The sequence below is a fragment of the Odocoileus virginianus genome, chromosome 5 (genome assembly GCF_023699985.2).
Source record: "Odocoileus virginianus isolate 20LAN1187 ecotype Illinois chromosome 5, Ovbor_1.2, whole genome shotgun sequence".
NCBI classification, from domain to species: Eukaryota; Metazoa; Chordata; class Mammalia; order Artiodactyla; family Cervidae; genus Odocoileus; species Odocoileus virginianus.
Genome location: NC_069678.1, coordinates 35,911,756 through 35,936,964, shown reverse-complemented (window position 1 = coordinate 35,936,964; position 25,209 = coordinate 35,911,756). Strand labels below are relative to the sequence as shown.

The window sequence follows — 25,209 nt, the reverse complement described above, 5'->3', positions numbered from 1 at the left end:
TGTAAGAGCAACTGAAATGCAATGCCCTCATCCCATTCCAGCCAGTACTCTGAACCCCTATTTATTAGAGAGCGAACTCTACTGGCTGTTCTGTGTGTAACAAATCACTAAGTTCACATAGCATTCTGACACTGTGCTACTAAGATAAATAAGATATAGATGGTATATACCCTCAAAGAATTCACAGTCTAGTAAAGAAAACAGACTATTGTGGAATGGACAGGTCTGGCTCAAAGGACAAGATGATGCTTGAGATGAACTATTTCAAGAGATAAGCTGACAACCAGGAGAAAATATATTGGCAGTTGGGGAGACAAGAGGGTGGGAGAAGAAAGACAACATATACATGGAACTAAAACTAAGAACATAAACATCATGCTTATTCAGATAACTCTAGAACAGCTGCAATGAGGTAATGATATAACATGCCTGAGTTCACACTTTACTGTGCAGGTGACGGGGGACAAAGGAGGGGACAACTAGAGGAAAGAAAGCCATGTACAAAGTCGGCAGGTGAGGGCAGAGACATGGAGAACCCAAGAAACAAAATCATAGAGAAAACCTAAATTTGTGTTAACACAATAGAATATCACTCAGCAATAAACATAATAAACTACTAACACAACAACATGGATGAAACTCAGAAACACTTGTGTTGAATGAAAACAGCCAGATATAGGAGTATATATTATATAATTCTATGTACATAAAGTTCAAAAACAGGCACAACTAGGCTATGTTGACAGAATTTAGAAAGATGCTCACCGTGGGGGAAAGGCTACTGGATTGGAAAGGAAAGAGCATGAGGAACTTTCTGAGACAATGACAGTGTTCTACATCTTAAATTACACAGTGGTTATACATGTAAAAACCTTATTTAGCTCTACACTTTAAATTTTCCACATTTTACCATACCTAATCTAATAAAAATGTAAATTATACCTTAACAAAAAAGAAAATGCATATGTAATTGTGCTGGAATAAAATGGTGGTGCAGTGGTAAAGAATCCGCCTGCCAATGCAGGAGACACAGGAGACTTGGATTCAGTCCCTGGGTGAGGAAGATCCTCTGGAGGAGAAAATGGCAACCTACTCCAATGTTCTTGCTGGAAAATTTCATGGACAGAGGCGCCTGATGGGCTACCGTCTATGGAACTACAAACAGTCACCATGACTGAGCAACTGAGCACACACAAAACCAGAGTAAGTTAAAACCAGTGTCATCCCATGAGCAATATCTAACTTGAAAGAAATCAGAATGCAGATGCTGCTAAGTCACTTCAGTTGTGTCCGACTCTGTGCGACCCCACAGACGACAGCCCATCAGGCTCCCTCGTCCCTGGGACTCTCCAGGCAAGAACACTAGAGTGGGTTGCCATTTCCTTCTCCAATGCATGAAAATGAAAAGTGAAAGTGAAGTCACTCAGTTGTGTTGGACTCTTAGCAACCCCATGGATTGCAGCCTACCAGGCTTCTCCATCCATGGGATTTTCCAGGCAAGAGTACTGGAGTGGGGTGCCACTGCCTTCTCCAAGAAATCAGAATAAACACCCTAATAGACACTGTATTCAACTAGCTTCAGAAAGATATATAAGCAAGTGTTCCTTATAGTAAGTGCTGTGAAAATAGTTTCTTTAAAAAAAAAGGAAATAGTTCACTATTAACCAAAAGATAAAAATTTTCTAGACATCAGTATCTACCTTATAAGATGTACTGTAAAGACTAATAAGGCATGAGAAGCACCTAATATAGTAAGTATTCTCCAAATCACCACTATTATTACAGCATAATACCAATAAAATGGAAACGTCCCTTCCAACTATGACTAAACCACTACTTGAGAATATACCATCTCACTGCACATTACTCAACAGTACTTCTCATCCCAGGCTTTTTTAAACCACTGAGGTCAGCACGGCTTTGACAGCTGAAACATCTAGTTAGATTCAGAAAGACCGGAGTTAATCTTAATGTAATCAAAGTATTCTTTTTCATCTGTTTATATCCTGAAGCCATATTCACTAACGAACAGATTAGTAAATGTATCCTTTTAACGTCTCAATTTATATTATTAAAAAAGCAATCTTTCACATATCAGACCAGAAGTACCTGATCGTAATTCAATTTTCTGAAGTCAACAGTCTTAAAAAATTAAAATAAATATGAATGCTAAACCAGAAGTCATTCAGTAGAAATACAAAAAATATTAAAACAATCATTTTAACTCTGAACATTACATTACTGTAAAAACTCATAATTTGACAAATTTAAGTAACTGTGGAAGTGTTTTGTTAATGGAAACAAGAAAGTAAATTTCACAAAAGCAAAGATGACTCAAGAAGTTTTAAGAAGGGAACACTGAAGAAATCTAAGCAAATCTCTTATTGAGCTGGATTCCAAGCAGCTAAACCAAATATCAACTTGATTTTCGAACATGTTTAAGGGTCACTGGAAACCGCATACTTAAATTAATCACAGCATAAAAGGAGGAAAATTAAGAATGTAGTTCTACTATTTGACAGCTATGTTTTTACTTCCATCAAATAAAATGGATCAAGTGTATCAAAAAGTTGTTTTCTTTGTATTTCAAAATTTTATTTAAAGACTCACTGCTTTGGATTTGGAGGTATGCTTTTTAAACATAAATTTTTGTATTATTCCTATTTTGATTTGTAATATTTAACAAAGTCGTCTTCTACTTACCTAGATTTTGTCTTATTAACATCTCGCTGCAAGAACAATCTCATTCGAAATTAAATCAAACCTGAAAGAATACATGTAAAGGCAATCATTTAGTTTTTCTGCTTCAGGTATGAATAAATATATCTATGATATACTATTTTTTAAATTAAAAACCATAAATTAAATTATTACAGTAACTTTCAAGAAACTATTGCCAGCTACCTTTACTTGAGGAATAATTATCTATTCAAACGAGAAACAAACTTCTTAGTGCTCTTGTTTCCATTAATATTAATAGTATGGCAAATAGCAAAATTAAAATATTTCTGAATAAAACACACACTTCTATGTCAATGCTTATCTAGTATTACATATATGCCAAAAATACACCAAAAAGTTTAAAAAAAAAGAGATGTCATAAAAGTATATATTAACAGTAGCCATAATAATGGCTAACATTGATTAAATATTTACTAAATGCCAGGGAAGCTTACTGTAGAGAATAGTGAATATTGATACTCTCTTGCTTCCTCAATTTAACCTTCAATCCAGTATAATGACACCTTCAGCCTAACTCCACTGAAAATTTAGTTGTCAAAAATCCACCTACCCCTAATTTTATCACACTTCACAAATTCTAAAACTTTAATATATCCTACTCTGAATTCTACACTTCAGCCTTCCACCCTTCCTGAAAATCAGCTTACATCGCCACCACAACTACTACTATTCTCACCTAGATTACTGTAACTTGTGTTTCTAGACTCCCTATCCACCGAATTTATCCTTCACAAACGCTGTAATCATTTTCCAATGACTACCCTGGAAAATCACATCTATGCCTCAAGTCCTTCACAGTACTCATCAGTGACCTCAGTCTCATCTATCTCTCCAATCTTGACTCTCTTCCTCACTTCATGTTTCTACTAAACCCCTTCAACTCTCAGAAGAGCCCCTAAGCTCTCTCTCAGCCTTTTCGCATGGTGAACTATACTTACTTTTTACTTCTCCTTAACCTTGCTAACACCTTTATACTAGTTTTTCAATATTTAGTCACCCTGGCAGATCTTTCTTTAATTTCTTCAACTATGTAAAGCTGTGTTTCTCAATTACAACTAGTGATTTCTCAAATAGCAACTAGTGATAGCTCTATATAAACTGTTTACTTGTGGGTTTTCTGAGCTACACTGTGGACACATTGAGCATAATAATTAATTTATCTCACTTCAGCACTTCCACTGGATAGCACATAATAAAAGCCTAACAATGTAAGGTAGGCAAAATGAAAGACTAGATATTTTACATTGTATCCCCACATGTACATAGGATACAGAAGATATGAAAGTAAAACTCAGTCTAATGAATTTAATTCACATGTTTAAAGACTAGAGAAAAAATTCCTATCATTTCTGGATGTCAGTAACGTTACTTTACAAAAGGACTACATCTAAGTAAACATACAACTAACAAGAATGAGCCCAGTGCAACCTTTTATTGAATAAATGAATTAATTTCACTGAGGAACAGTACTAAGATTTGGCACTACATGTTTCTATCTCTACAGAAAACAGTTTGTGGACAATAATGCTAGACTAATTTAAGTGTTAGCATTAAGCAGAAAAAATATTGAAGAGGAAGGTGAATATGGTTTTAACATTAATAATGTCTACAGTCTAGAAAAGTGGTTCTCAAACTTCAATGTACATAGGAATCACCCAGAAGGCTTATTATGTAAATATGGCTAGGCTCTACCCTCAGAATTTCTGATTTAGCAAGTCTAAGATTGTGAAAGTGAAAGTCACTCAGTCCTGTCCAACCAACTCTTTGCAACCCCATGGACTCTATACAGTCCAAGGAACTCTCCAGGCCAGAATACTGGAGTGGGTAGCCTTTCCCTTCTCCAGGGGAATCTTCCCAACACAGGAACTGAACCCTGCATTGCTGGCAGATTCTTTACCAGCTGAGCCACAAGGGAAGTCCAGCTGACCATTTTGGATTTCCTGAAGTTCCTAAGGTCATGCTAATGCTGATACTTCTTGGACCACCCACTGAGAACACAGACCTCCAGTTTCTCGCATAATGTTTAGAAGAGATGAAAATATTCTGCCACCAGCCTTCACCTACCCAAAACTATCTAGAGACCCATTACAAACTAAATCATAAATCAAACTGAGAACATCAGAAGTCTACTATGAAATGCTCAGTATGATAGGCTAAAAAATGGTCCTGTAAAAGATATCCACATCCTACTCCCTCAAATCTGTGAAGTTTATTTTATATGGCAAGAGGGAAAAAAAATGTCTTTGCAGGTGTGATTTACGTTAAAGATTTTGAGATGGAGAGACTATCCTGGATTATCTACAGGGGCCCTAAATGCAATCACTTACAAAGTGGGAGACATGGAAAAATTTGATGACACACAGAGAAGGTGAAGTCAGGGCAGAGAGATTAGAAAACACTGGCCTTGAAAACTGCAGCCATAGTCGGGAATTGGGACAAGGAAAGGAACAGATTCTCCTATGCAGAGAACATCACTGATGACACCTTGACTTCTACCCAGTGATACTGGTTTCAGACTTCTGGCATTCAGAACTGACAGAATTAAATTTCTGTTATTTCAAGCAATCTAGTTTGTGGTAATCTGTGAGAGCAGCCTAGAAAATAAACATACTGAAGATGGCAAGTTCTCTGGGAGATAAATCAGAAGCACTACATAAAACCTGTTACAAACTGAACTGTGTCCCTATAAAATTTGTATGTTAAAGCTCTAACTCCCAATATAATTTATATTTGGAGACAGGACCTATAAGGAGGTAATAAAGGTTAAACAGGGTCATAAGGATGGGGCCCTAACCCAACATGACTGGTGTTCTTACATTAATTAACAAGAGAGAGATACCAGGGGTATAGGCACAGAGGAAAGGCTCTGTGAAGACATAGTGAGAAGACTGACATCTGCAAGGAGAGAGGCCTCAGGGGAAACCAAACCTAACATTCAAATCTTGGACTTTTAGCCTCTAGACTTGTGAGACAATAAATTTCTGTAGTTTAAGCCACCTAGTCTGTGGTCTTTTATTGCAGTAGCCCTAGCCAACTAATACAAAAAAATATGCATGTTTGCACAAAAGCATATACAAATACTACACACAGTAACTAATTTTTTGAATTTGTGTGCTAGTCACTCAGTCGTGTCTGACACTTTGCAACCCCATGGACTGTAGCCCACCAGGGTCCTCTGTCCATGCAATTATCCAGGCAAGAATACTGGAGTGGATAGCCATTCCCTTCTCCAAGGGGATCTTCCCAACCCAGGGATTGAACCCAGGTCTCTTACATTGGCAAGCTGATTCTTTAACAGTTTAGCAGTTTAATTTCAGTCTGGGAAAAACCCACTTTTAATTGTATTTGTTCCTCAAAGAGACAAACCAGGCCATTACAAACACTATCTTGTTTAAAGGGAGTATCTTATAAAGAAGTTTGATAGGAAGTAGGCTTCCCTGATGGCTCAAATGGTAAAGAATCTGCCTGCAATGCAGGAAACCTGCATATGATCCCTGGGCTGGGAAGATCCCCTAGACAAGGTCATGGCAACCCACTCCAGTATTCTTGCCTGGAGAATTCCATGGACAGGGGAGCCCGGTGGGCTATATAGTCCATGAGGTCACAAAGAGTCAGACAGGGATGAGTGACTAACACTAGACAGAAATTTCCCTTTAAATCCATACCTAAAGTATAATATAATTAGGATATTCTTTAGGCAAATACTGGAAGGGGATACAGAAAAAACAAGTAACTGATAGAGCTGGTTTTATCTCATAAAGTACATTTTAAGAGAAAGCTGCAAACTAAAATGTCAAATATATCCTCCCTAAAGCCCACAATCCCACTCTAATCATGAGAAAAACATCAGACAAATTTTGATAGAGGAAAATCCTATAATATACCTAACCAATATTCCTCAAAACTGTCAAAGTATACAGTTTTAAAAAGTCTAATGAGAAATGACAACTAAATGTAATGCAGTATCCTGAGTGGGATCCTGGAAGAGAAAAATAACATTAGGTAAAAACTAAGAAAATGTGAATAAACTATGATCTTTAGTTAATAATGATATAATGATATTGGTTCACTAATTGTAACAACTGTACCATATTAAAGTAAGTTGTTAATAATAGAGAAAACAAAGTGTCCACAGGGGAGGAAGGGTAGAGTCGGAACTCTATACTTTCTATTCAAATTTTCTATAAATCTAAAATTTCTAATAAGTAATGTCTTCATTTTTCAAATATTTTCAGTGTACAGAAAAGGCATGAACATATTTTAGAAAATTAAACACTGAAAAATTAGAAACGGCTTCAGAATGAAACCCCGAATGCAGATAATAGCAAAAATATATGTAAGGTAGGCCACAAAACAAGTCTTACCAAATTTAAGACTGAATTCATGCCAACTATCTTCTCTCATCACACTGGAATGAAACTAAAAATCAACAGCAAAAGGAAAATAAGAAGATCCATAAATACAGCAAACAAAACAACTAACTCTTAAACAACCAATGGGTCGGAGAAGAAATCACAAGGGAATTTAGAAAATATTTTGAAAACACAACATACCAAAACTAATGGGATACAGTGACAGCAGTACTAAGAGGAAAGTTTATATGCTCACATTAAAAAAAGAAGATCTTAAATCATCAGCTTAACTTTATACTTAAATAAGAACTAAACCAAAAGTTAGTAAAAGGAAAGAAATAATAATAAAGCAGTGATAAAGAACAGAAATAGGAGGAAAAATGAGGTGTTTTTTTTAAATCAACAAAACTGACAAATTCTTATTTAGAATCAAATTCTTATTAAGAAAATAAGATTATTCAAACAAAATGATAAATAAAAGAGGGGACATTACAATGAATGCCAAAGAATTATGAGATTACTATGAACAATTATATACCAACAAAAACACAATCTATGATGACCAAATCATGAAGCACTAAAAAATCTGAACAGATCTATAACTAGGTAAAGAGACGGATGCAATAATCAAAACCCTCTCAATGAAAAACCAGGTGATTTCACTAAGTAATTCTACCAACTATTTAAGCAAGAATTCTCCTCAAACTCTTCTCAAAAACTGAACACAAAAGAACATATGCAAACTCATTCTCATTAAGGTTAATGAGATCAGCATTATGCTGATACCAAAGACAAAGACACAACAAGAAAACTACAGACATATATGAGTATTTGCAAAATGCCTCAACAAAACACCAGCAAACTGAATGATATTCACCATGACCAAATTGGGATTTACCCCTGGGAAGGCAAGGATGGTTCAACAGACAAAAATCAATTGATGAAATGCATCACATTAATAGAAGGAAGGACAGAAACCATGTGACCATCTCAATTGATGGAAAAAAAAAATTTGACAAAACTCAAAATCATTTTATGTAGAAACACGCAATAAACTAGTAACAGAAGTAAAACTGTGTTTTACTTCAACACAGTAAAAGTCACATGAGAAAAGTCCAACATTAATATCATACTCTAGTCAAAGATTGAAAGCTTTTTCTTTGAGAGCAAAAAGAAGGTAAGGATGCCCACACTTGCTACTTCTATTCAACACAGTACTGGAAGTACAAACCAGAGCAATTAGACAGGAAAAAATTAAAATAAAAGGCACACAATAGAAATAAGGAAGTAAAGTCACCCGTTTACTGATAACATGATCTTATACATAGAAAATCTTGAAGATTCTTTAAAAATGTTAAAGCTAGTAAAAGATCTCAGCAATTCTGCAGGATATAAAAACAACACACAAATACCAGTTGTGTTTCTACATATTAAGTCTCACACTTCCTCATTTCAAAACATATTACAAAGCAACAGTAAGCAAGACAGTGCAGGACTGACATAAAGTCAGACATAGAAACCAAAAAAAGAGAAGAATGAGTCCAGAAATAAACCCATGCATGTGTGGTCAAATGATTTTTGATAATGATGTCAATACTACACAACAGGGAAAGGATGTCTCTTCAACAAATAATGCTGGGAAAACTGGATCAAAACATGCAAAAGAATGAAGTTGGATCTTTACCTAACTCAACATTAAAATATAAACTTAAAACAGATCAAAGACCTAAACATGACAGCTAAAATCCTGAGAAGAAAAAGGCCAAAAGCTTCATGACACTGAGTTTTAGGCATTGATTTCTTGAATATGACACCAAAAGCAGAGACAACAAAAGCAAAAATAGACAAGGCAGACTACTTCAAAATTAAAAATTCTTCTTCATCAAAGGAACCAATCAATACAGTGAACAGGCAATCTACAGAATGAGAAAAAATTTTTACAAATTGTATTTTTGGTAAAGGGTTAAATATCCAAAATATGTAAGTAACATTTACAACTCAACAACAAAAATACAAAAACAATCCTATTTAAAAACAGGTAAAGGATCAGAATAGACAAATATACAAATGTCCAAAGAATATATGAAAAGATGTTCAACATTGCTAATCATAAGAAAAATGCAAATCAGAACCACAATGAGAGATTTCATATCTCAACAGAATGGCCACTACCAAAAGAACAGAAAATAATAAGTGCTGGAAAGGATACAGAGAATTGGAACTCTTGTGTAATGTAGGGGGGAATGTAAAGTGGTACAATTACAGAAAATAATGAAGCAGTATCTCAAAAAAATTAAAAACAGAATTAGCATATGACCCAGTAATCTTAGTTTTGGGTATATACCAAAATAATTCAAAGTACAACAGGATCTCAAAGATATATTTATATACTCATATATCTTGTAGCATTATTCAAGAGACAGAAGCAAACTCAATGCTCAGCAGCAGATGAATGAATAAAGGAAATGCGGCATATACATACAATGGAATATTAAGTAGTCTTTAAAAATGAAGAAAATCCTGTTACACGCTACATCATGGATGAACTTGAGGACATGATGCTAAGTGAAATAAGCCAATTACAAAATATATATTGTATGATTTCACTTATATGAGGTATTTAACATAGTCAAGATAACAGAACAAAAGAGCAGAAAGGTGGCGGCCAAGGGTTAAGGATAGGGGCGGGCGGGGGGGGGGGGGAGGGAGATAAAAAATTGTGTTTTAATGGTAGAGTTTCAGTTTCACAAAATACAAAATTCTACAGATCTAGATCATACCCCAAAGGGGGATGCAGCTGAAAAAAAAGAATTACAAAGTGGCAAGAGGAAACTTTTGGGGGTGATAAATATATTCATTATCCTGGTTGTAGTGATGACTTCCTCAGTGTATGTTATGTGTGTGTGTGTATATATATATAAACTTATCATAGTATACATTTTAAATGTGTCATTATATCCACCAATAAACAAATCTGTTTTTAAAACCTCAAAATAACAAAAAGAAACTCAATTATAAAACAGGCAGAAGATTTGAAGCAGTACTTCATCAAAGATACATGAATGAAAAATAAGTACATGAAAACATGTTGAGTATCATTTGTCAATATGGAAATGCAAGTTAAAACCACGAGTTATCACTACACAACTGAAATGCTAATACACACATGCAGGAAGATAAAACGGTACAATCACTTTGTAAAAACTGTATCACCATATCTTAAAATATCAAACACTTAGTAGGTGTTTACCCAAAGAAACAAAGCATATGTTCACACAAAGACTTATATAAAAATGATCATCTTTATTTATAACAGCCAAAAGCTGAGGGGAAAATATCCAACAACATATAAAGCCTTAAGTTATATACAATGAACAAAGTAGAATTTAACTAATGACACATGCAACACAGATGTATCTGAAAACAATCATGCTGAGTGGAAAAAAGCAGACAAAAAGATCTCACAATGCACAGCTTCATCCACATAAAATTCTAGAAAATTCAAACTAATGTATCAAGTGACAGAAAGCAGATCAGTTATTGCGCATTAGGGAAGAAGCAATAAATTGGAAAAGATTACAAAGGGGCACAAGGAAACTCTGGAGGATAAAGGATATGTTTATTATCTTGTGATGACTTCATGGGTATATACAGATATCAAATCTATTCAAATTGCACACTTTAAACCTGTGTGATTTATTATATATCAATTGTACTTCAATAAATCTGGTTAAAATATCACAATATGCAAAGAATAATATGCAGGGCAAAATAAAGTCAAATTAAGAAGGTTAGAATGATAATAATAAACACACAAAAAATTGTCATTTATAATCAAGAGTAACAGTATAAACTAATCATCTATTAATACTTAAAACTGGTACTACAATAGGCATTACAATTACCTACAACTGATAACTCTGTCCATGAACAATGCTTACAAAACCCCATCAGACACATTCCATGAAACAAGTATAAGTCATCTTGACTACTGGACAGATCAATATATTTAATTTACACTTGTCACAACTTCTATTCTTAAACACAATTCCTACTGAAATACAATGGGGATCAATCTAGAATAAAATAACATCAAAAATTCTACAGCATGAATCAAAAGTCTGTCTGCAAAAATAACCACAATTCTGTACCATCCCATTCATTATTCATGCACTTGGCAATGAGACTTTGCAGTTTCCCCTAACAAGTGATGGGCTTCCTTGGTCATTCAGACTGCCTATAAAGAATCTGTCTGCAGTGCAGAAGACTTGGGTTCAATCCCTGGGTCAGGAGAATTCCTACAGAAGGGAATGGCTACCCACTCCAATATTCTTGCCTGGAGAATTCTATGGAGGGAGGAGCCTGGTGGACTACAGTCCATGGCGTCACAAAGAGAGTCAGACATGACTGAGTGACTAACACTACCAAGAGATCTTTCCACAGACCTGTTTACTCCAGGCTTGACCTTTTAAGGAAGATCAATAGAATGTAGCAAATGTCACAGTTTGCCAGTTGTGAGCTAGGCTTCAAGAAGCCATGCATGTTGCTGTTCTCTTGCAATCCTGCCACTACCATGAGAATAAACCCAATCTAATCTGCTAGAGGGCAAGAGGAAAGCCCAGATGTCCTACAGCAGTCCATCCTAGAGAACCCCCATCCAACAGTGGCAGAATCATTCTCCTGACCTGGTTCTGAATGCAGACTTAAATGAGCTCTACCAAGACAAGAAATACTGCCTGATTCAGACTTACTCTAATAATAAGTGTTTTGTTTTATGTCAAGTTCTAGAGTAATTTATTACACAGCAATAGCCAACTGATACAGCAACCCTATTTTAAAGATACCATATTATTCTTATCCCTAGAAGGAGTCATTGCAGATTAACAACTGATGTAGGTCTCTCAACTTCTGAAAACAATGGGAAAAGGAGGCATAAAAGTCTCTTTTATTCTTTTACTAACAGTGACTCTAGAAAATATCTGTCAGTTTGTCAGTCTCAGAGATACACAAACTGAGCAAAATAATTTTAACAAGTTATCAGTCAACTACTATCTCTCATGAAATTGTGTTGCAAGGTAACTTTACTGGATCCAACAATACAATCAAATCTTTCAGGATATGCCGTAAATCTATAAAAACTGTTACAGAACGATCTGCTTCTTTGCCTAACATTCTTTTTCCTATTTATGCTAATGGTATCTTCCTTTGGGAAAGAGTATTAATATGTAACTGTTACAACTGCACCAATCTTAAGCCCCTGGATCAAGGGATGAACAAATGATACCTAGACTGATCAGAGTACCTTTTGCTCCTAGCTACCATTATTATATTATGGATGGCAACATAGCCAGAATGGGAAATTTGGAATCCTTATGATACCTGCAAGGACTACTGGGAAAGGTACACTCTTCAGCAGAAATAATGGCTATGATAATGATGTAGATCACAGCAGGTAGTGCCCATCTTTGCCACCTCGTGGAGATAACACACTTAGGAATGAAGTCACCACAGAAAAAAATCAAAGCCAAGGGATGGAGACATTATCCTATCATTTACATCCATTGATTCAAACATGTCAATTCAAATAGCTGCAATAACAGCAGAATAGGTAATATTTATCAATTGACTCACTGAGACCTACTAGAAACAAACAGCAAAATATTAAAAACTGTCAATTTGGTGCCATCAAAAAGCTAATACAACAGTAAAGAATGATCAGGCCAAGATCCAAGACAAGATGGAGACCTAGAGATACAAACCTAGCACCTAAGGATGCTTTTACTTTGGACTTATTTGCTAATCCAGATGATGCAGTTGAGAAAAACTGATCACTATTTCTGACACTGCTCTAGAGCTAATGGGATCAAATGGAGATCACAAAGTTCAGAATTGGTTAAAACCAAACTAAATGTCGTCTACTCTTTGAGATCCTAAACGATTATATTCTAGTGAACCAGTAGTAAAAAAAAAGTTCTTGCATACACTGCAACCCCACCTGAAGACATCTAAGTAGCCAGATTAAAAAAAAAAAAAAAACTCAATCCTTAACATGTAATTAAGGTAATCCCAGAATGTTAGAGACTCCAGAAGTGGCTTGAGCAAACAAAAATTATCTCTGGAGAAAGATAACATCATCTCAGGGCTCAGAACCGAGGCATGGAAAAGCAATTGGAAATTTAAATGGAGAAAGCATGGTAGTGAGAGAACCAAAACAGAAATATAACAAAAATTCTCAGGATAAATTCTCAGGATTTGCCTAAATCACTGAATGACTGATAAAACTATGTATGCACAGAGGAAAACTGAAGAAGTTGAGGGGGGAAAGTTGACAGAGGCTGGAGAGAAAGCTTACACTTGAAGAACAGAGCTTTATTGTGAGTGTGATGTTTTTTCAACAGGGTACATTCCACTGTGCACAGTTTTGGCAGCAAAAGCTGAAGCCTTACAAGGTTGAAATGTCAGAGGACAGAATCCAAGTCCAGTAGAACAGTTGGGAATCAGCAGAATCTCTAGAAAAACTTCACCCAAGAATTCTCAGAACATTAAGAGTCCAGTCACTAAAACATAAAGTTCAGTTTTCAGGCAAAAACTACATGATTTACAAAGAAACAGATCAGGCAAAAACTACATGATTTGCAAAGAAACAGGAAACAGCAATCCATATTCAGGAAAAAAGGGGTGTTAAGAGATACAATTCTGAGGACTCAGAATATAGAATCTAAGTGTTAGCATATAAAGCACTCCAAATAGCTATTTTAAGTATGTTATGAGAATTAAAAGAACACACATTCAAAGAGTTGACAGAAACTATAAGAAAGAAAAAGCTGATTAAAAAAAAGAACCAAAATAAAAATTCACCAAAAGGAGGTGATTAGAGATGGAAGAAGAAAGAACTGGTGAGCTTGAAGATAGACCAATAAAACTATTCAATCCAAAAAACACAGAGTAAAACGACTGAAGAAAAATTTAGAGTCTCAGAGACCAGTAGGACAATATCAGTCAGTTCAAAATAGATGAAATTCAATTCAACATGTATGTACAATAAGATGTAACAGAAAAAGAGCAAGAAGAGTAAAAAAGGTACAGAATAATTTTTCCTAAAGAAATAATGAACAAAAACATCTCAAATTTGGCATAAAATATTAACTTGTAGATCCAAGAATCTCAACAAACCCAAGTATGATGAATATGAACAACCACTTCTACATATATATCATACATAGTCAACCTACTAAAGGCCAAAAAAATACCTTGAGTGCAGCCAGATAAAAGTGACTGGTTATATATGAGAAATGACAATGCAACTAATGGCTGACTTACTACCAGAAAAAAAAAGGATAGTGGAACATCTTCATGTTCAGTGATGCTATTCTTCAAAAATGAAAAACAGGTATTTTCCAATAAACAAAAATTAGATTTGTGGCTAGCAGACAAGATAGTTTAAAAAAAAATGGGGAAAGGAACAAGTAATAAAAATAATGAACAAAAAAAAGACAGCATTCTTGAGTGAGAAAAATAATACAACAGTCACAATAAATAGCACATAATAAGGCAATTCAAGTCCCTATAACCATTAATTTATGAAATATGAATGAATTTTTCTTATAATTAAAAGACTAAGTGTTAGATGGGACTGAAAGTAAAACAACAATGATACAGTGTATACAAAAACAGTTGTAAAACATAAAGGGGCAGAAAAATTTAAAATAAATGGTTGCAGGGAGAAAACGAACCACACAAACACTAACTATAAGAAGGTTTGTGTAACTATGTTATTAGCAATAAAAGTAGACTTCAAAGCAAAAGTATCACCAAAGATAACAAGAATCAACAATGGTAAAAGTTTTAATTCATCAGAAACATGAAACAATTCTAAATTTATGTTCCCCAACCATAAAGATTCCAATATATAAACCGAAAATGGAGAGCAAAGCAAATCCATAACCACAACAGAAGATTTTAACATCTCTCCAGACCCATCTAATAGACCCAATATGCAGAAATTAACCTGATAGGGATGTAGAAGTTTTGAACAATATGATTAACAAAGTGACTTAACAAACACATAAATACTGCACCCAAAAAAACTGAAGATTACACATTCTTTTGAAATACACACAAAGTAATTACAAAATCTTGTCAGAAACATATTAAAAAGGTATTCAATCACATTTGCAGTCAGGGAAATAGAAAGTAAAACCACTAAGAGACAGTACAACATGCCCTCTAGTATGGCTAAAATTAAATATTAACAATATAAAGTGCTGCAGAAGATACAGTACAAAAGGAACTGCTGATGATTATAAACTGCTACAAACACTTCAGGAAAAAAAACGCTGAACAGCTTCTGAAATAGAAGATAAATATACTCTGTGTGCTTAATCACTTCAGTCAGGTCTGACTTCGTGACCCTACGGACTACAGCCCAACAGGCTCCTTTGTCTACAGGGTTCTCCACTCTTAAAACCAAGCTATTAAACTCCTAGGTATTTACTAAACATAACAAGTGTGAATGTGTGTACTAGGAGACATGTACAAGTAAATGCACAGTATTATTTACAACTGTCTAAAAATGGAAACAAGTCAAATTTCCACCAAGAACAGAATAAACTATGGAGTATTACAACAATGAAAAGTAATTTATTAATTAATAAATTAGGACTAAATCTCATAAAGCTGGAAAAGCCAGAATCTATTTGTATAAATTTCATTAACAGAAAAAAATGTCAAAATGTGTTTTTTGATGGCAAAAATGTAAGGCAAAAAAGTTAGTACCAGAAAACATAGGAGGAGTACCAGCAGACAAGGAGAGTAGAAGTTCTGGCAATGTTTTAATTTTTGATAGGGGTGATTAAGCACATAGGTATTTCTGAATACTTAAAGTTGGACCTTTTTTCCATGTACTATTCTGAGCATTCTTTCCACAGTAAAAAATGTTTCAAAACTGAAAATATAGACATTTAAGGCTTTGGACGTTCCCCTAAGTAAGGTGTTAGCATTATCCTATAGTATTTTGTCTTTATTTTAAACAAATATATACAAATATATATTTTAAAAATCAAACAAAGCATGTTACGAAAAACAGAACCAGTTAAATCCCACCCCAATTCCCAAAAACATTCATATCTTGATTTTTTCTGATTATTTTCCTATATAAGAAAATGATTTTTATCTTCTTATATCCATCCCTCTGTAACCTCCCACAAATTATACCACAGTCCTACTTGAAGATGGCTAACTGATTTCTTGACAAAATTGCAAAAGTGATTCAATAAGAAAAAAAGTCTTTACAACAAATGGTGCTGGAACAACTGGATATATGTGGACAGAAAAAAAAATACTGACTCAAATCTGACCCTCTATATCAGTGTTGATTTCAAAGCAGATTATAGGTTTACATGTAAAATATCATAGTGTTAATCTTGTAGAAGATAGAAAAAAATCATTGAGTTCTAAAGAGAAAAGTGTTCTTAGAAATAACAAATGCATGATCCTTAGAATTAAAATCTGATAAACTGGACTTCATCAAAACAAAATCTTTTAGTTGGTGAGAGATTCTATGAAGAGGATTAAAAAGCTAGTGACAGATTTGGAGAAAATGTGTACAAATCACATACCTGACAAAAGACTCATATCTAAAATATAAAAGTACCTTGAAAATTCAGCAGAAAGACATCAGTAAAAATATCAAAATAAGGACATTCGAAAATCATCTCCATAACACGAGAAAGAAAACTGACAAAAACAGTCAACATTTTTCTAACACTAGAAATTAACCACAGGCTTGCAGGAATCTGGGGAGAGCCTATTCAAGAAAGATGGCTAATCTTGATAAGGCCAGCAAACTGTGGCACTGATTCCGCCCTATTCCCGTCCTCCCACCACAGTAGACTTGAAAACCAACAGTCCACAAGCCTGGTGAAAACCAGCAGCCTGGCAGTTACCCAAGAGGCGCAGAAAAGGGCAAGAGCTCCTTTACCACTGCGTCCTCAGAGGACTGCTCATTATTGACACGTCTGGTGGTTTCTTGGAAGACCCTACTCCCAAAACCATCCTAAGAGTGTACTCAGTGCAAAAAAAAAAAAAAAAAAAAAAGGCCTTTTTAAAAAAAAAAGCCTTTTCCCCAAAGGCATTTGTCAAAAACAAGTGCAAGCAATTGTACCATGTTATAGCTGACTGAGGCAGAGGATAACAGATGAGACCAACAATAGACTAACCAAGAAGTTTAAAAAGAAAAAATGGGGCTTAGAAAAGCTCTAAAATATTCCTGACAACCTACATGGTCAAATGTATGCCCAGAGCCACACACAAGCTGCAGGCTGTGCACATGCTCACAAAGCGCCTGAGAAAGCCCGAAGTGCTCACCTCTGGCTAACCTGGACGCTCTGCACCATCCGGAAACAAAGGGCAAAGCGAATAACAAATTTTCTGGTTGAGTGCTAAAGCTGTGCCCCAACATACACACACACAGAGCCTCTAAACAAAACTGGGAAACTTACTCGTCTCAGGCACTAAAGGAAATCACTGTCCAATTATCGGCTGACCACTAAGCTAACTGAGTAGAGACATTTCAGTGGTCACACAAGGCAAAGAATATATATTTTACAGAATTAGTTCTGAAAAATCACTAAACTAGCTAACAGCAACAAACAGTAACAAAAACAAATGCTGGGAAAGAAAGAGTATCTAATCATCCAAAGCTGCCATATTATTTAAAATGTAGCTTTCAACAGCAACCAAAAAATGACATTTTAAAAATGTATGGCTCATACACATGAAACAAAGGCAAGTGAAACTGTCTCTGAGGAAACTCAAACATTGGACTTAGTGAATAAAGCTATAAATCAGCCATTTTGAACATGTTCTAAGAACTACTAAAGGAAATCTATGTCAAAAGAACTAAAGAAAAATATAAGATGGATGTCTCACAAGCAGAAAATATGAATAAGGAGATAGAAATCATGAAAAAGAACAAAATAAAAGCCAAAAAATACAATCATGAAAGTGAAAAATTCACTACAAGGTTTCAGCAGCAAATCTGTTGTACAAGAAATACTAAAGAGTAAAAAAAAAAAAAAATACTTAAAGAGTATACTTCAGGCTGGAATCAAAGGACAATGGTGAGTAACTTGAATACACATGAAGAATTAATGAGCATGGTACCCAATGTTCATCGCAGCATTATTCACAATAGCTAGGGCATTGAAGCAACCTAGATGCCCATCAACAGATGAATGGATAAAGAAGCTGGTTTATACACCCACACACACACACAAAATGGACTATAACTCACCCATAAAAAGGAATGCATTTGAGTGAGCGCTAATGAGGTAGATAGAGCCTATTATACAGAGTGAAGTAAGTCAGAAAGAGAAAAACAAATATCATACACTAATGCATATATATGGAACCTAGAAAGATGGTACTGATGAACCTATTTACAGGGCAGCAATGGAGATGCAGACATAGAAAACAGACTTATGGACATGGGGGGCAGGGAAGGAGAGGGTGGGACAAAAGGAGAGAGTAGCATGGAAATGTATACACTACCATATGTAAAATAGATAAACAGTGGGAACTTGCTATTTGACACAGGGAACTCAAACCAAGGCTCTGTGACAACTTAGAGGGGTGGGATGGGGTGGCAGGTGGGAGAGAAGTTCATAAGGGAGGGGACACATGTATACCTATGGCTGACTCATGTTGATGTGTGACAGAAACCAACACAATATTGTAAAGCAATTATCCTTCAAATGAAAATAGATTTTTAAAAAAAAGCATGGTAAAGGTAACTTGATAATACAAAAGTCTAATTTAAAAAATTGTGACTTTTTTTCTCCTGTTGGATTTAAAAGCCATGAGAAAACAATTTGCATGGCACAATGAAAAGCAACAATAGAAGAAGAAAGCCAGGAAAAAATTTTAAGACATATAGAAAACAAATAGCAAAATAAGACATAAATTCTACATTATTGGAATTAAATGCAAAATAATTGGGTATTCCAATCAGAAAGCACACATTTGGTAGAATGGGTAAAAGAACACAATCCAACTACATGCTGCTTACAAGAGACATATTTTAGGAACTTCCCTGGTGGTACAGTGGCTAAGACTCCACCTGCCAATGCAGACTGCACAGGTTCAATCCCTGGGCCAGGAAGACTCCATATGTTGTGGAGCAACTAAGCCCACTGTGCCACAACCAATAGAGCCCGCCAGCTGCAACTACCAAGCCCGCACACCACAACTGCTGAGCCCATATGCAGCAACTGCTGAAGCCCATGAGCCTAGGGCCTGTGTTCCACAAGAGAAGCCACCACAATGAGAAGCCCTTGCAACAAAACAAAGAGCAGTCCCCACTCTCCACAAATAGAGAAAGCCCACACAAAGCAAGGAAGGCCCAGTAAAGCCAAAAATAAATTAATTTTTAAAAGGAGACAGATTCAAAGAAACAAAAGTGAAAAGGACAGAAAAAGATATCCAGTGCAAACAGTAACCGAAAGACAGCCCCTCTAGCGGTTATATTTTTCAGACACAAGACACGAAAGGAAAAAAGTCATTACTAAAGACAAAGAACATTTTATAAGAAAAAAGTTTCATCAAAAATTATGGATAAACTGTAAATATATATATATACTCCTAACAAAGTCACAAAATATATGAAGAAGAAACTTACAGAATTGAAAGGAGAAATAGACAACAGACAAAAACAAAAACAGACGGAGACTTCTGTGCCTCACTTTCAGTAACAGAAAGAACCAGACAGGAGACCAATAAGAAAACAGGACTTAAACACTATAAACTAATCAGATTTAACACATAACTACAGAATACTCAAAGAAAGCAGAAAACACTTTTTTCTCAAGCGTATATGGAACATTCTCCAGTATACAGACCATATGTTAAGCCATAAAACAACACATTTAAAAGGAATCAGATCATACAAAGTATGTTCTCCAACCACAATGGAATGAAACTAGGTATCAGTAACAGAAGAAAATTCAGAAAATTAACAAATATGTGGAAATTTAGCAACAGATTCCTAAATATTCCTTAGGTCAAAGAAATCACATGAGAAACTATAAAATATGTTGAGATGAAAACAAAAATAAACACACTAAAACTGATGAGATGAAGTAGCAGCAGTGATTAAAGGGAGATTTATAGCTATATACATCTACTTTAAAGAGATATCAATAATCTAACCATCCATCTTAAGAAACCAGAAAAAGAGCAAATTAAACCCAAAGCAAACAGAAGGAAACAATAAAGATTACAGCAGAACTGAAAGAGAATTTTTTTAAATAAAAACAATGAAATCAAAAGTTGGATTTTTAAAAATACCAACAAAACTGACAAACCTTCAGGTAGGGCTTGATCAAAAAAAAAAAAAAAAAGACAACTTAAACAAGCTAAAGGAGAGTGAAAAAGTTGGCTTAAAGCTCAACATTCAGAAAATGAAGATCATGGCATCTGGTCTCATCACTTCATGGGAAATAGATGGCGAAACAGTGGCAGACTTTATTTCCAAAATCACTGCAGATGGTGACTGCAGCCATGAAATTAAAAGACACTCCTTGGAACGAAAGTTATGACCAACCTATACAGCATATTAAAAAGCAGAGACATTACTTTGTCCACAAAGGTCCATCTAGTCAAGGCTATGGTTTTTCCAGTGGTCATGTATGGATGTGAGAGTTGGACTATGAAGAAAGCTGAGCGACGAAAAATTGAGGCTTTTAACTGTGGTGTTGGAGAAGACTCTTGAGAGAGTCCCTTGGACTGCAAAGAGATCCAACCAGTCCATCCTAAGGGAGATCAGTCCTGGGTGTTCATTGGAAGGACTGATGTTGAAGCTTAAACTCCAATACTTTGGCCACCTCATGCGAAGAGTTGACTCATTGGAAAAGACCCTGATGCTGGGAGGGACTGGGGGCAGGAGGAGAAGGGGACGACAGAGGATGAGATGACTGGATGGCATCACCGACTCGATGGACATGAGTTTGAGTAAACTCCGGGAGTTGGTGATGGACAAGGAGGCCTGGAGTGCTGTGGTTCATGGGGTCGCAAAGAGTTGGACATGACTGAGCGACTGAACTGAACCCATCACCACCACACCCTATTTTATTGAGCTTCACAGACACTGCCTTTTAAAACAAGCTGAAGGTTCATAGCGACCCTGCATGAAACAAGTCAGCACCATTTTTCCAACAGCATTTGCTTACTTTGTGTCTCTGTGTCACACTTTGGTTAATTCTTGCAACATTTCAAACTTTTTCCACTATTATTTTTTGCTATCTTTGATCAATCATCTTTGATGTTACTATCATAATTGTCTGGGGGCACCAGAAACCATGCTCATGTAAGATGGTGAACTTAGTTTTGTGTATTCTGGTGGCTCCACTGACTGTTCTTGTATCTCTCTCTTTCTTCTCAGGTCTCTCCATTCCCTGAGACACAACAATATTGAAATTAGGCCAGTTAATAATCCTACAATGGCCTCTAAGTGTTCAAGTGAAAGGAAGAGTCAGTCAATCAACTCGGCAAGCTTCACAGTTATTTTAAGAACTGCATGGGACTTCCCTGGTGGTCCAGTGGCTAAGACTCTGAGCTCCCAATGCAGGGGGCCTGGGTTCAATGTCTGGTCAGGGAACTAGCTCCCACATGCCACAACTAAGGGCCAGCACAACCAAATAAATATTAAAAAAAAAAAAAAAACTGCTACAACCACTCCAGCCTTCAGCAACCAACCTCCCTGATCAAATTGAAGCAAGACCATCAACAATGAGGCAAGACACTCAACCAGCAGAAGGGCTGCAACCTGCTGAATGATAATGGTTGTCACTTAGTAATAATGAAGTTTTTTAAAGTATATATACTGTTTCTACAGAGAAGAAAATGGCACCCCACTCCAGTACTCTCGCCTGGAAAATCCCGTGGATAGAGGAGCCTGGCAGGCTGCAGTCCATGGGGTCGCTAAGAGTCGGACACGACTGAGCGACTTCACTTTCACTTCTCACTTTCATGCATTGGAGAAGGAAATGGCAACCCACTCCAGTGTTCCTGCTTGGAGACGGGGGATCCTGGTGGGCTGCCGTCTATGGGGTCACACAGTTGGACATGACTGAAGCGACTCAGCAGCAGCAGCAGCACACTGTTCCTAAGACATAATGCTGTCACACACTTAATTCACTTCAGTATACTATAAACATAACTTGTATATGCAATGTGAAACCAAAAAATTCATGTTACTTGCTTTATTGTGGTGATCTGGAACCAAACCTAATTATCTCAAGGTATGCCTATATTACAATCAAGAATGAAAGGCCAGTTTTAATACTGGCTTTATAATAAGAAATACAATTATAAGGGAAGGGTACAAACAACTGAATGGCAAGCAATAAAGTAACCCACATGAAATGGACAAATTTCTGGGGGTAAAAAAAGCAAACTGCCAGAACTGATTCAAGAAGACACTGGAAAACCCCAAATAACAAGAGATTAAGTAATGAAAAAAACTTCCCACTAAGAAAGCAAGGACCAGATGGCTTCTCTGGTGACAGCTACCTTTAAACCAAACATTCAAAGAATTGACACCAATCCTTCTCAAACACAGGAAAACAAAATTCCAAATAAATATCCCTTACAAATAAACTCACAAAAATCTTTTTTTCTTGTGTGTGTTTCTTGAAGATATATCATCTAGATCCTTTTGTCCTCCTGATGAACTAATTATTCTTCAGACCTGCTGCACAGCCACCTTCCTTGCATCTCCCTGCACTATCATCATTTTCCTGTACTAAATCTTATTTCCTGGATCCCTCTTCTTTTTGATTCACCCAATCATTCTGATAGAGCCAGGGTTCTCTAGTAAATTCCTGAGAGATATGGTGCATTTGAAGTAAATATTCTAACAACCTCATATGTTCTGTGTATTTACTCCCATATTTGACAGCTTTGGGAAGGTACGGAGTTAGTAGTTTGGAAATAACTTTTCCTTTAGGATTCTGAGGCATTTCATTATTGATTATTTTCCAAAGATACTGATTCCTAATCTCTTTTATATGCTCCACAAACAAAAGCTTTTAGGAACTTCCCTTTGTTTCTGATGCCTGAAATTCTATCATGTTGGTTTTTTTTTTAAGACACTGTGCTGTGGATGCTATGAATCCTTTTAATGTGGAAACTCAAGATTTTTGTGGAATTATTCTTAAATAACTTCCTCCATCCATTTCCTCCCATTCTGTAATTCTGATTTTTCACATGTTGAACGTGCCAAGAGTGATCCTCTAGCTTTATTTTCTCTTACAACTCACAACTCTTTGGTCCTGCTTTGTGAAAGCTTTTCTCAATTTTACCTTCCAAACTTCTACTAGAAATTTAACATCCTAAATTTTTAATGCTTCTGTTAAGTATTTCGTATCATAAATGTCTAAGAGCTTGTTTTCTTAGAGGACTGTTTCTTAAGGATTGACTTTATAACATCCTTTCTCATTTCAAAGATAATTATCCCCTTATTTCCTAAAACATCAGTAACTCTTTAAAGAAGTTTTCTTTTAAAACTTAAGTTTTAAAACTATTAAAGTTTCTACTTACTTCCTCTTATTTAGTCATCCTTAATCTCATATTTTAAAATAAAAAAGGTTTAAAATGAAAAACCTTAAAGTTGTCTAGTAAATGAACCCAGAGATTATCATACTATTATAAATGAAGTCTGACACAGAAAGGTTGATATCATCACTTATATGTGGAATCTAAAATATGATACAAATGAACTCGTTTACAAAATAGAAAAAGTCCCAGAAACATAAAAAAACAAAAAATTTACAGTTTGCAGCAGGGAAGGGAGGAATAGATTGAGTTTGGGGTTGGCAGAGGCAGGTTGCTATGTATGGAGTGCATCAACAGAGTCCTATACTATGTAGCACACAGAACTACAGCCAATATCCTGTGGTAAACTATAATGGAAAATATTTAAAAAAAAAAAGTTGCCTTGAAATTCTCTGTTAATAGGTGGTGTCAATGTGAGATGATCAGTCTGATGATTTCCCTGGTGGATCCCCATCTGTTATTATCTGTTGGGCTCTTCTTCATCAGTTTGCTATAGTAGAATGAACCTTCCAATCTTACCTCTGGGGGCAGAAAGCTTGATGTCTAGTATTTTCAGAACCAGGAGGAAAGAAACTCTATGATTCCTAATTCAACATGTAAAATTCTTCTCAATTCTGTTTCTGAGTATGCCACTCTTAACCTGAGCTTGCCTACTGTTCAAGAACAGAGTATCAGAGAGGAAACCTGGATAAAACAAACATCTTATTGGCACCATGAGGGTTGTTAATTTATTAACTCTTAGACAATTCTTTTAAGGTACCTGCAGCCACTAATTCCTGAAGCATCACAGGGTTCAACAGCACAATTCTAGACCATTCTAGGCCTTTTCTACCAAAAGTGGAAAGTTGAGTTTTCTTACTGGTACAAAGCTGCTGCTTTCCAGCTTCCAGAGCTTTACTTCTGTGATCAACTTTCCAGTTTTTTCCTTGATATCCTATGCTTTAAAAAAATTATAATTCTACGAGGGGGTTGATGTCAAAATAAATGGTTATTTAATCCACCATGTTTAAAAAGATATTCATTTCACCAGTTTTGATGTGGCATGTCTTCTTCACTGTTGCTCCTTTTTAAATAGTATGAAATTTAGGCTCAAGTTTGAGTAGGACACAGTTTTAATCACCCAAATAGTTAAAATCATTTTAGCTTTAAAAACTAGTTTTTCTATAATGTAGTCAAAATGTATTGACATGCAATTTCTCTTATTTAAAATTTCAAATTCTCTTTGAAACCCAAGACATTAAAAATTTTTAATTCACATAAACTGGGAAAAATGTGTATTTATTGGGAACAAAGTTTGACATGTATCTGTTAGATAAAGCATATTGCTATCCAAATCTTTATAGCCTTAATTTTTGTTTACTTGATCTATTAAATTCTGAGAGGTAAATTAAAATCTCCTGAAAAAGACTCTTGTTACCAGTTTCTCTAAAAACACTACTTCATATGTTTCATTGCTATTTGAATTTATCACACAAACCCTCAGGCCTACTATTGTTTAGTGGTC

At 35.6% G+C, this 25,209-nt stretch overlaps 1 protein-coding gene across 20 annotated transcripts in view; it reads right to left on the bottom strand.

Annotated features, from left to right (window-relative positions):
* The window catches only part of ZNF644 (zinc finger protein 644), a 99,880-nt gene that overhangs the window by 62,596 nt on the left and 12,075 nt on the right, over positions 1-25,209 (bottom strand). For 14 of the 20 annotated variants that reach the window (XM_020907503.2, XM_070467788.1, XM_070467780.1 and 11 more), the window contains one exon: positions 2,704-2,764. The exons of 4 other annotated variants lie outside the window; for them this stretch is intronic. In XM_020907503.2, coding sequence (XP_020763162.2) covers positions 2,704-2,747 — 44 coding nt within the window. In that variant the 5' untranslated portion in view covers positions 2,748-2,764. Of the gene's footprint in view, positions 1-2,703; positions 2,765-7,106; positions 7,168-25,209 lie in introns of those variants that run through there. 2 more of the 20 variants (XM_020907488.2, XM_070467787.1) reach the window with 2 other exon arrangements.